The 14,346-nt window shown below is 31.0% G+C and overlaps 1 protein-coding gene across 1 annotated transcript in view; it reads right to left on the bottom strand.

Annotated features, from left to right (window-relative positions):
• LOC145312734 (protein amalgam-like) overlaps positions 1-14,346 on the bottom strand; it is a 44,398-nt gene that overhangs the window by 15,040 nt on the left and 15,012 nt on the right. The window contains exon 7 of the mRNA XM_080151985.1: positions 5,483-5,594. Coding sequence (XP_080008111.1) covers positions 5,483-5,594 — 112 coding nt within the window. The remainder of the gene's footprint in view (positions 1-5,482; positions 5,595-14,346) is intronic.

The following is a 14,346-nucleotide window of genomic DNA, read 5'->3' as shown; positions in this document are numbered from 1 at the left end:
CTTGTCTTATTTATTTCTTTGCTGAAACCCCACTTATTTATTTGCCAAAATTTTATAAGTTTATGATTTTAACCTTCAGAAGACATTTACATAATTGTGATTTGTTTTAAGTTAAGAAATTTTAAAATGAAATTAAAGTTTACTTGAGTATAAGTAACATTATAAGTGATTCTAGTTCAAATATAATATGCAAAATCTTTTCTATAATGAATTTAGTATTTTATATAAAGAGTATCTTACAAAATAATATAAATCTATAAGATATATAAATAAGACATTATTATAATTGGTTACTTGAGTGCCAGGGCCGAGGAAGGGGACATTGCGCTGCTTATTAAACCAGTCCCCAAAGTTTTATAACAGAATTTTTCTTATTCGTTGGCTATACAACTTTGGGAACTTTTGATTGGTTATGTCATAAAGTTGAGTGTTCAAACGTTTCAACTACTAATTGCAATCTAAAGTAGGGGTAAGTTAAGGTATCTTCATTGTGGATGTTCATTAATTTATCGGCCATTGTCTTATCCCTTTAGATCCCTAATTTGTAGCGATGTTGAGCCGGGATAACATTTTTGGGTGAAAAAGGAAAAAAACATTCTTGACTAAAAATTTACATAAATCTTGAAAATTAAATTTTCATTGTCATTATTTCAAAATTTGTTTAATTACAAAATTGTTTTGGTCTAATGAATACGTTAGTACGTCCTTACATAACTGTAACCTATTGCACTTTATGAAATTAGAAGATAAAAATAACACTTTTTGATGGTCGATCAGATATCGTGATATTTCCAATTTTATTTTTTGTTTTGATCCAAAGCTGTGAACATTCCTATGTTCGAGTAAACAAGCAGAAAAAATTCTGTAAAACTGTGATTTCTTTCTAAGATTCTTCAAGAAATTAAATTTAACATTTAAGGCATCAATTTTTAGCAATGGAGAGTGGAGTTAACCTCCATTAAAATAGTAATAACCCTTCCCTCGACAAGATACCACAATACATTATTTACTGTTTTGAATGAGCTGTCTATCCAGTACAATTTTGACAATTGTGCTGACTTTTATAATTTCTTCAAGCTTCTCTTGAACCTATTTTGCCCTTGAACCAATTGAATAATAATAAATAATTAACAGTTATTTAAGAATGAGTTCCTTTTAATGTACTTGTAAAAATGTCTATTTAAGTTGATCATGACTTAAATTTTTTAAAAATATTTAATTGTTGATTCCTTTATATGTGACTAGGAAATCTTCAACAACAAAAAAAAAGGACCTAGGAAATCTTCAACCAGTAGGTATATTCCCTGAAGAGTAGAATCCGATCGGTTCAGTCGTTACCGAGATCTTAAGCTTCAGATGGACGGACGGACGGATGGATGGACAGCCGGACAAACATCAAGCTACTTTGTATTATAGATATTGGGGATATGTCCAATGAGAGGCCAGTAAACACTGTAATGGAAATGTATACAATTTATTAATAAAAGCATTATTTTAAGTATTTTAGTTTCATATATCATAAATTGATCTTTTTTGCATGGAGGCATTTACGCTGTCTCGTTATTAGGAATAGGAGCTAAGCTTCTCTGCAGTTTAAACCGAGTAACGTCTGTCCGTCTTGTCAGCAGCTTACGTCCAAAACACGAGAGTCAAAACAACCATATGTCTATAAATAGCGCAGCTAACTACATTTTGTATGAAAAAATCAGGGATGAAACAATGTATAGTCCATTATTTTTCATTGAAATGCAGGATTTTTAAATAAATAACTGAATGCAATATATACTTCAGATACCTCATTAAATTTAAGGAAATTCAATGTTTTTCCTCCTTGTACATTTGTCTTTCTTAAAAACTTGTAAAAACCTCGATGAAGTTATAAAACAAAGAAATGCAGAATAGATAAAGTATTTTAGCATTGATTACTGTGTACTAAAGCTTATTTTTTAAACTTTCAATTTCTAGGACTATTTTACTTATGAACCTCTATAAAAATGTAATGGTAATGCAATTAATCACGTGTATTTTAGAAATCATTTATATATTTAAACAATTATATGACTGCTAAAATAAGTAATAAAAGTTTTATAATTGGTTTGTTTTTAGCTTATTGTCCTTGACACCCTGTTTTTAATTTTTTTATTTATTTTCTATACTGTTGAAAGAAAATGTGAAAAACATTAATTTATCATTACCCCCTTGTTTTGGCACACTTGACCACAGAAACGTTAAAAACGAAGATATTTATGGTGACGTCATGCATATTTTAATTGACCAATGGTAGGCCAGAATGACGTCATTTTTTTAGGAACTATGAAAAGCTTCTTTAAAAACCTGTTTTTGTATTGAGACAATAACTTGTTAAGACAAGATCAAGTAAACAATGAACTACACAATAGCCACACCGTAGGATGCAAAGAAGGTAGAATAAAGGCTTTTCAACTTATGGAGAATCTTGCAAGAACTTGAAACTTTGAGGAAAATCTGAAATTATCTGATTTGTCTGTATTTTTGTTTAAAAAAATCTCTTCTGCAATTTTTTTGTAGAAATAAATAAAGGGGGTGGGGCACCAATAGGCTAAGATCCCATGAAAAAATCCACCTCCTTTTTTTAAAATTCCAAATTACAAAATTTCAGTATCCTTGGTATATCTTAGGTTTAATTTTGCCAAAGAGTACTTTTAAAAAGAAAAATTTTATAATAATATCTCTATAGCTGTAAGAACGATTCAACTTACGGAAAACTTCCTATTATACCCTTTGGGGCAAAGCCCCTAGAGACTAGGGGCGAAGCCGATTTTAGTTTGATAAAGCAATCTTCCATGCAACTTAGGGTAATACGGGTATTTTTACGATCCCCCCGCGGAATAGGATTAATGCAAGAAAAATACCACATGTCTATACTTTGATAAAATAAATTTCATATTCAATGTTGTTTTTAAAAGCGAAGCTTTTCTATAATTATGGTCAGTCCGTACGTACGTCCGGAGCGGATAGTTAATTTTGTTAATTTAGGCATGTTAGAATTGGCATATCAATTTCAAACTTTACTTGACGATTTCTTTAGTAGTTAGGTAATTAAACAGTTTTTACAAATTTACCTACAATTTGTTTTCAACTTTTAAACATCTATATTCTACAAGTGTTAATGTTCCATTTCATAGCCTCACTTTTAAGAATGTTGTCATCCTTGTTAATAGATAGATAGCTACTATATGTTCAATATTTATCTAATATATGCAGGGATTTAAAGGGATAAGACAATGGCCGATTTATTGATGTACATCCCTAATGATGATACACAAAATTACCCCTCCTGCAGATTAAAATTAAAAAATTTGAATAAACCTAAAAATGAACCAACCAAAAATTCAATAGAAGTTGATAAGCCATTTAATATGAAAAGGTTATTATAAAACTTTTAGGACAAGTGTAATAAACAGCCTAGGTCCCCTCCCTCCCTGAAAAATATGTCTACATAATATATTCAAAAGATTTCAAAACATATCCAACGTCTGCAGAGATTAAATGTTAATTCTTTAATATCAAATTTTAGGTAAAAAAAAGTAAGAGAAAAGTTTTCTTAGAAAATTTTACAACTTTTGGCGTATTTCAGAGGATAGCAGAAAGTGTCATGTTTGACGTCATTAAAATACGTCTATTACTTATCTCTTCTTTATGAGTTTCCTTTCCCAAGTCTCCTCTCATCCTTTCTTTTAGACGTATTTTTATAACGTCACACATGACACTTTCCGCTGTCCCATATTTCAGATGTGATTTACAGTGAAATTTAAACTATCACACATACCAAAGACTTTCCAGTATGGCTTCGAAACCGATAAATATCCACAGGATTAGAACCAGTTCTCAGCCATATTTAAAAACCATGCATAGTGTCGTATTAAATATTAAATAACACACATAGAATTAATTCCAGTTTTGACAGCCCAGGCCTTGAAAAGTAGAAATAGTCAACCTAGACCAAAGATTGAATGTAAATTCTTCATTATAACATCTTTCAAACTCTCGTTTATCCCTATACTAAAGTAACAGGATGTTTGTCTGTTTGTGTATCTGTGTGTCTGTACCAAAGGATCTTGCTAACCCCTAAACTGATCGGGTTCTTCTAAACAGGGTAGCATCTCATAGGTCCCGGGAAGGTTTTTAACTATTTTCTTGGGGGTTGGGACACCCTCATCCCCCAAAATATTAAAAATACTCCCCCACAAAAAAAAAATATTTTTTTTTACTTTTTCTTTTAAAATCTAAAATAAGAAATTGGGTTATCAAATTCGACTCCCCCCTCCTCAACTGCCCCTAGAGGCCTCTAGGGGCGTAGCCGCTAGTTTATACATATGATAGCATTGCTTTTATGTGACAGTGACCTCATAAAACATACATAGCCCGCCCTTGTTTGAAACACTGCTCTTAAAACATATTTCTTTTTAACTTAGCTAGTCTTTCCTCTAAGATTTTGTGAAGATACATGAAGACTTGCAAAACTTGTACAGTCGATAAGGACGTCTAGGCTTTTTATCTAATATTGTATATTTTTTTTGGGAGGGGTTGGAAGTTTATAAAAACTCAACATCAAATATAATAATAAGGGCAGATAAAATATGCTTGTGTAGGCAACCCCAAATTCGTTTTTTTAGGGGGGGGGTGGTAGATTACTTACCACTGAATATTTCATCTAAGTTGTTGATTACTGTCCACAGTACAGGTAAAGATGACGTCACACTTACCACTGAATATTCCATCTATGTTGTTGATTACTGTCCACAGTACAGGTAAAGATGACGTCATACTTACCACTGAATATTCCATCTATGTTGTTGATTACTGTCAACAGTACAGGTAAAGATGACGTCACACTTACCACTGAATATTCCATCTATTTTGTTGATTACTGTCCACAGTACAGGTAAAGATGACGTCACACTTACCACTGAATATTCCATCTATATTGTTGATTACTGTCCACAGTACAGGTAAAGATGACGTCATACTTACCACTGAATATTCCATCTATGTTGTTGATTACTGTCAACAGTACAGGTAAAGATGACGTCACACTTACCACTGAATATTCCATCTATGTTGTTGATTACTGTCCACAGTACAGGTAAAGATGACGTCACACTTACCACTGAATATTCCATCTATGTTGTTGATTACTGTCCACAGTACAGGTAAAGATGACGTCATACTTACCACTGAATATTCCATCTATGTTGATGATTACTGTCCACAGTACAGGTAAAGATTACGTCACACTTACCACTGAATATTCCATCTATGTTGTTGATTACTGTCCACAGTACAGGTAAAGATGACATCACACTTACCACTAAATATTCCATCTATGTTGTTGATTACTGTCCACAGTACAGGTAAAGATGACGTCACACTTACCACTGAATATTCCATCTATGTTGTTGATTACTGTCCACAGTACAGGTAAAGATGACGTCATACTTACCACTGAATATTCCATCTATGTTGTTGATTACTGTCCACAGTACAGGTAAAGATGACGTCACTCCCACTCTTGGCAAACACCTCTCGTTCCCCATGGATTCGCAGTTGTGGAACTAAAAAAACAAAATAAAACAATTAACTGTTTTAACTAATTCATACAATTTGTTTTGCCTAGTATATTGCATTTAAATATGAAATTTAGCTTCAAACCAATTCCACTGCATCCAAGAGTAGCGGACAGACCTATATGAAGAATGGCTGCGTTTCTTCTACTAATAATGTGCTTGTAAATATATATATTTTGTTGATTAGATTTTGTACATCCGTTTCGGAGCTTCACTTTTGTGGATGTTGTCATCCTTGTTTTATTGTAAGTATATATTGCTAGTAGCCAGGCTACTCTATAATGTACAAAATTCTAAACTACTACGTTTTGTTTAATATAAAATATTTTTAAAATTTTTCAAATTCAATAAAGATTTTTCCTGAAAATCTACTAGATAATACTTATTTATAAACAAGGATGACAACATCCATAAGTAGCGAAGCTCAAAAATTATGAATGAATATCGGGAAAAATTACTATAAAGCAGTGTCATACAATAAACATTAATCTTGATACAATAGGGAAATCTAGAAATCGATCTAGCACCGCAATTTATAGACAAATCTTAATGAAACTTGATAAAAATATGTAGAATATGAGCATATTCAATCCCTGATAATTTCTGCCGCCAATCCTGAATAGGAATAAAAAAAACATAGAAAACCTAAAAATCTAGGAATCAATCTAGCACAACAATTATTAAATAAATCGCAATAAAGCTTAAGGAACTTATGTAGAATATCTAAGCAATCCCTGAAAATTTCAGCCCATTATCTTAGAAAGGAGTTGAGAAAATCGAGACAAAATGAAAATCTAGGAATCGATCTAGCATCCCAAATAACAGTCAGGTGGACAAAACAATGTATAGATTAGATGGGCATATGTTATGAGAATCTTCACTAAAAATTTCAGCTGTCTGTCTTTTATGTGAGCCAAGAAAATCACGTTTCCCCACTTTGTCTCAGACGGACGGACAGACAGACGGACATTTCGAATTATAGAGTAGCTTCGCTACTAAAAAAAACTGTCAAAGTTTATCTATATAGTACCTTATTATTTCTGCTTTATATATTGTTATATTTGAACTTGTCAATATGTCTTTTGTTTTATAGGTAAGTATGTGCAAACTAAAGCATTGTTAATTTGTTATACCAGTACATTGCAAATATTTTCGTAAAATCAGGAATAAAATAAATGTAAAATATTTATTTTGACTGATTTTTTTTATCTAAAATACTGTAAATGTGTTCCATTAAATTTCCACAACCCTTCGAGAACCTTAATTTTATAACTATCCAATAGAAATCATTTAAAACAAGGATGACAACATCCATAAAAGCGAAGCCCTGAAACGGTAGGACAAACGGACATTAACACTTGTAGGTGTCTGAACTGAATAATCAGTATAAGAGTTAAAGCAAAATTGTAAGTAAATTTGTTGAAAAACTGTTTGATACAATGTTTACGGACATACTTATATTTTTAGGACTTAATTAAAGAGTTGCTTTGCTTATAATATTGTCCTTTGTTGTCCTAGAAATCAGTATACCAAAAATCAGAACAATCGGATAATTAGATCACATAGAAATTAGTTGTTAAAAATGTAAAAAATCAACTTGTTTAAATAGACGTACGGACATTCTAATAATGATTATAGAGTTGCTACGCTTTCTAAACCGTACCTAACTACTACAGGAATCACCATGCAAAATTTGAAATCGATAGGACAATTCTAACATGCCTAAATTAATGAAAAAAGCTATTCATCTTAGACGTACGGACGGACGGACGGACGGACGGACCGACCCTAATTATAGAAAAGCTTCGCTTTTAATAGGTGCAATTGTAAAGTGTGTTACCGTTTTTTATGTTTTGTTATTATTTGGCCACAACTTGGTCAAAAATGATCACAAATTAGACCTTTTTCGACCGAAGATACTCAAATGGTTCCTTTACAAGCCCAATCAATCAGTTTTAAGATATCTTTATATTTCAAGAAAAATTGATGAAAATATTAAAAAATGGCAAATTTGGGTGTTACCTTTTATATGCACAGATACCATAAAATCAACAGAAAAAATACTTATTTTTACTTTTCTGTCATTTTTAAAGTTTGATTCTGTTAAATTGGCTATTCTTGAAGGGATTTATGCATTGATTATACTGAAACATAATATTGGACAGAAATTAATGTATTACAAAGAAAGAAATTTTGGAAAAAAGAAATTTGACCTCTATCACTTTAGAGGACAGCTGCCAACCTCCAGTTGACAGGATGTAGTTAAATACTTGTTAGCAATAATAATTAGCCCAAAAAGTAAAACAAAAAGTTTTTTAATATGTTAAAAAAATGATAATTTAAATCTTAATTTTGGGGATGATGATCTTAAAGACGCTCTTGCTGTTGGTGATGATGACCCAGATGGTATCCAAATACATGAGCATTATGACAACTTATCTATTAAACTATGGTCCGATTTTTGTATTTGTAGCATTCTCCAATCAAGAGAAATCCCAAAACATACAATCATGGTTTTTAAATTCTCCAATTCATAAGGTAAATATAGTAGTTTTTAAAAGATGGATATATTTCTTGTTACAACTTTTAATTGGAGGCTGCTACAAATACAAAAATTGGACCATAGTTCAATAGATGAGTTGTCATAACGCTCATGTACTTGGATACCATCAGGGTCATCATCACCACCAGTAAGAGCGTCCTTCAGATCATCGTCCCCAAAATTAAGATTTAGATTATCATTTTTTTACCATATTAAAAAACTTTTTGTTTTACTTTTTGGGATAATTATTATTGCTAACAAGTATTTAACTATATCCTGTCAACTGGAGGTTGGCAGCTGTCCTCTGAAGTGATAGAGGTTGAATTTCTTATTTTCAAAATTTTCTCTCTTTGAAATACATTAATTTCTGTCCAATATTATGCTTCAGTATATTTCAATCCATAAATCCCTTCAAGAATAGCCAATTTAACAGAATCAAACTTTAAAAATGACAGAAAAGTAAAAATAAATATTTTTTCTGTTGATTTTATGGTATCTGTGCATATAAAAGGTAACACCCAAATTTGCTGTTTTTTAGTATTTTCATAAATTTTTCTTGAAATATAAAGATATCTTAAAACTGATTGATTGGGCTTGTAAAGGAAACATTTGAGTATCTTCGGTCGAAAAAGGTCTGATTTGTGAGCGTTTTTGACCAAGTTGTGGCCAAATAATAATAAAACATAAAAAAGGTATCACACTTTAGTATACGGTTTCAAAACCTACATATTTATTTTTTTTAATCTCGAAGAAACAAACATAATGTCCATTTCTTAAAAACTAGTTGCTTCGCCCCTAGCAACTAATAACCTAAAACCTACTCAAGATTTTAATAAAGGATCTATAAAAATCACAACCCATTCGGACCACCAATTTCCGAGATCTTTAGCTTTGGACAAAAAAAATTTCTTTATTTTATAGTTCCAGTGAATCAGTATATCATAAAAAAATAAGTTTGTTGGTACATTTACCCCTGAGGATATAATTTGTATTGTAAATCAAATGAACATTGTTAGGTCTCATTTTTAGTGTAGAGGCAATTATTTACTTTTTACAATGTAGGATGTCAAATTATATCAACAGTGAATTGGGAAAATTTTCATAAAATAGTTAAATGTGTATCCAATAAACAGCTAGAATTGTCCTTATGAAAAGTAAGACTCCTTGAGGGTTTACTTTCCACAACACAAAAATGGAAGACCTCTTATATCATATCCCTTTAGCATAAATGTTACTTATTAGTATTCAGTTTTCAATTAGTTTTGATGTACTTATGGTACTTTCATTCATCAACTAATATAATTGATTGCCTAATAGTCTATGTTTAACATAAGATATTAAAGTAAGACTGTTTAGGACAATGTGAGATGAAATAATCTTCATCCCATTCTTTCCCCCTAATTTACAACAAAAAAACGCCAAAATTCACAGTAATTACTGTAACAGATTTGTATTAATTATTTTAATGATACATTTTTATTATTCTGTTAATATATATTTTAGCTAAAAAGTAGGATTTTCCAATTCAACTAATTTTTCAAAGTTTGATCTTTAAAAATATTATCAAATGTTCGTTCTTGATAGGTTTAATCTTAAGACAAGTCTGAAAATTTGTAAGGATCGAACTGCAAAATAGCCTGGCAATTTATCAAGTACTGCCAACATGTAATTTCAAATTTGTATAAATTATGAACAAAATTACACAATTGAAGAGTTACAATCAATTCCCCACTTTCAGACTATCCACACATTCCCCCTCCATATTTTTTTAAAGCGAAGCTTTTCTTTAATTAGGGTCGGTCCGTGCATGGTGATTCCTTTAGTAGTTAGGTACGATTTAGAAAGAGTAACAACTCTATAATCATTACCAAAATGTCCGTACGTCCATTTTAAACTATTGATTTTTTTACCTTTTTACCAACAAATTTTTATGTGATCTAATCATCCGATTGATCTGAATTTTGGTATATTGATTCCTGGGACAACAAAATATAATAATATAAGCGAAGCAACTCTATAATCAAGTCCTACAAATGTAAGTATGTCCATAAACATTATCCTGTATCAAGCAGTTTTTCAACAATTTACTTACAATTTTGCTTTTACTCTTATACATTTATATTCTGATTATTCAGTTCTGACACTATACAAGTGTTAATGTCCTACCGTTTCAGTGCTTCGCTTTTATTTTAAATAAAAATGAGGGATTATTCATTATTTTTTAGGGGTTTTCTTTCACACTTCTCCTCTCATCTCCCTCATTTTTATGACGTCACATGGCTGATTTTTAGGACACTTTATCCAGCTACAATTTTGACCCAAGATTTCCCATAATTCTATGAACAATTCTAATGTATTCAGTTCAGATTTGGAATTAGGTTGAGATTTATGAAAAACCTACCTACTTGACTAACCCGAAGGACACTGCTGGGGGGGAACATTTGTAAATTATTGTATTTTACCTAACTCTCAAATTTGCACACAAATAATCACACAATTGTAACAAGGTTACACCAAAATAACAAGTTTAATAACCATCATAGTTCTAAATGGGGTATTCCTGTCCAGTTTTTTGTTTAGGAATGAATATTTCTTACCCGAAGGGAATAAATGATGGACCGATAGGTCATCATTTATTCACGAGGGTAAGAAATATTCATTCCTAAACAAAAAACTGGACAGGAATATCATTCTCATTTAAACAAAAAACTCATTTTTTTATGCTAAAATGTGGTTTAATTTTGGTTTTTAATTTTCATTTATTTCCCGGCTATGATTTATATATATTTATTTTCTTTCTTTTAGTAATTAATAAAAATTCTAAAATCTTCCAAAAAAAATAAAAAATCTTCTAAAATCATACCAGGGATATAAATGAGATACCAGGGAAATAAATGGGGTATTCCTGTCCAGTTTTTTGTTTAGGAATGAATATTTCTTACCCGAGGGAATAAATGATGGACCGATAGGTCATCATTTATTCACGAGGGTAAAAAATATTCATTCCTAAACAAAAAACTGGACAGGAATATCATTCTCATTTAAACAAAAACTCATTTTTATGCTAGTAAAATGTGGTTTAATTTTGGTTTTTAAATTTCATTTATTTCCCTGGTATAATTTTTCTTTCTTTTAGTAATTAATAAAAATTCTAAAATCTTCCAAAAAAAATTAAAAATCTTCTAAAATCATACCAGGGATATAAATGAGATACCAGGGAAATAAATGAATATTTACATCCACTATTTAAGGGGTTGTTTATATGGGAATGAATATTTACATCCACTATTTAAGGGGTTGTTTATATGGGAATGAAATTTTAAGTAAACAAATAAATTTTTCCCCACATATCCTTTCTTTTAATGTATATCTAATCCTAAAAGAAATAATGAGCTTTCCAAAAGGAAAGAACATTTAACCTTAAAACAAATTATGTGAGATCTAGAATATTTAATAGTCTCCAGGGTCATATACTTAGCCAGTTAGAGATATTTTTACCTTTTAAGATAATTTGAATATGTACGAAAGTGTTTACATAGAGTGAACTAAATTAAATACTTGTGATAAATTAAAACAATCTTTTTCCCAGGTGACTTTAAATTTCAAATTTTAATCAACACTTCACTAATAATTCCAAACTTAACATTTAGAATACCATGACTTATGGTCACTGGCATACTTGATTACTTTGAGCCTTTTGAGACTTAAAAGTTTAAACCTTTTTATTTTTAGTTCAAATTATTGATTTTGTTAAAATGTGTGGAGGGTAGGATATGTTTGAATAGTAATTATTAGTTTGGCATGGCATTCGCATACGGAAATAAGAAATAAGAAATATATTGCTTTTAGGTTTTCTCAGAAAGACAAATTAAAAGTAAGTGATCAATTTTATTTAAAATATAAATTGTATATATTTATTATTTTTCTACATAAAAACTTGTAGACCGTCATCCTACTCTTATACGTAGACAATGCAGTATTTCTACTATTAAATCAGATTATACTTTTTTGATGACACTTGAAGGGGCATCAAGAAAGGTGTTATTATAAGCTACCTAAAGGAAATGCATTGTTTTTGTAATAAAGCAATCCGCTAGTCAAAAAGAAATAGGTTGACTCTAGAAATCAAACTTTAAGTTATTTGGATACAAAACAAAATTATTATTAAAATTATCCGGAGTGTTATTTGTATTCAAGATATGTTTTTTTAGGTTTGAGATTATCATAATTTATATATTTGGATCAGGCTAATAAATATTCTTAGCTATAAAATGTCGATACCTAAACGTTGAGAAGATTGATTAAAAATTGAAAGTATAAAAATAGAAATCGCATTTTCATGAAGATTAGATTCTTATGTACGTTTTAATTAAAATATCCGGGAATAGTCCCTTTCGCGACATCGCACCTCAAGGGGCGATTTTTCATATTTTTAAAATGGCTTTTTATAGGTTATTTTAGGTTAGGTTATATTGGGTTAGGTGATTGCACCACAGGGTTAGGTAATTGGCCCCGCAGGGGCTAGAAATAGGAGAAAACCTACCCTTGAGGTGCGATGTCACGAAAGGGACTATACCCAAATATCCTTCTGTAAATGAAAAATGATAAATATTTCTTGATTAACTTAATGAGCATAAAATGAACACAATCTACAAAACAAAAGAAAATATCAATATTTTTTTATATTAATTAGTATGTGAAAGGGCATTAACGTAGTTAGTCACGTTTGGGGAGGTGTCGAGACTGGACCTCACCAAGACATACTAGAAACGTTAAAAATACCTACTGCTGCTCTGTCAGGCGCGTGACATCAACAGTCAGATAAGAGGGAATGCCTTGGCCCATAATCATCATCATGTGTTAATGTAAAGAAAAAATCTTATTTCAATATTGAAAATAGAAAAGAAATGGGGGGAAAATGTTGAGGAATTCTGATTTTAATAAATCAAAATAAATTATGCGTATTACTATTAATATACTATTTTCAACGCTACAACATTCCTAGTATGTAATTTTTTAGTATGGTTTCGAAACCGATAAATATCCGCTGGATTAGAACGGGTTCTCAGCCATACTAAAAATCATGAATAGCATCGCATTACAGACAATTTTTTACGAATATTAATATAAAAATCATATAATTAAAAATAGTTAGTTAAAATTTATTTAGCCTGTTGGGGCTAAATCTTAAAATTATTATTTAATATTCGCGGAAAGCTGTCTGTAATGCAATGCGATAAAAAACTAGTTCAAAATTATTACCATATATTTGTGCTGTGCTCATAATGTACTAAATTATCCTTGTTTAAAGAGCCATTAAAGGTACTTGACAAAATTAAAATGCAGGGTTAGCGCTTTTAGCTAAAACAGGGACGATACAACCCATGGAGGATACAACCCATGGAGGATACAACCCATAGAGGATACAACCCATGGAGGATACAATAACGGAGGATACAATCCATGGAGGATACAACCAATGGAAAATACAACCCATTGAGGTACAACCCATGGAGGATACAACCCATAGAAGATACAACCCATGGAGGATACAATCACGGAGGATACAATCCATGGAGGATACAACCAATGGAAAATACAACCCATTGAGGATACAACCCATGGAGGATACAACCCATGGAGGATACAACCCATGGAGAATACAACCCATTGAGGATACAACCCATGGAGGATACAACCCTTGGAGGATACAAACCATATGGAGGAACATTGAAAGATTTAGAGCAGTGGCGTGCACAGGGTGAAGGAAGCGAACGCGAAAATTTTTACTTTCTTCCTTAATCCCAAATCGAAGTGGTTGTATTATAGACCACAAGGGGGTGTTGTTGTAAATCTTTGAAAAATGTATACACCCTCCTTAAATGTCCACTTTCTACATAATTAACATAATTAAATTGTGCACGAAGTGCAATTTGTCATTATTACAGACTCTAAAAGTAATTTATCAAAAAGATTCCTTTGCTGATTTTGAAAATACAAATGATTACACATTGTTTTTGAACCCTTTTCGTAAAATATTTAGCTTTCAGCCCCTTTCTAACTATTTTTGCTTAATTGATTCTGAAGTGAATCTAAGCTTTAAATAACAATATTTGCATTTTCAACAACAACAAAAAGATTTACAACATTTAGAAAATTACAAAACACGCAAATTTCCGCTTGCAGAAATTTTGCATT

Source organism: Acartia tonsa, chromosome 2 (genome assembly GCF_053477335.1).
Source record: "Acartia tonsa isolate MP-2025a chromosome 2, ASM5347733v1, whole genome shotgun sequence".
In the NCBI taxonomy this organism is placed as follows: domain Eukaryota; kingdom Metazoa; phylum Arthropoda; class Copepoda; order Calanoida; family Acartiidae; genus Acartia; species Acartia tonsa.
This window is presented reverse-complemented; position numbering and strand designations above follow the sequence as displayed.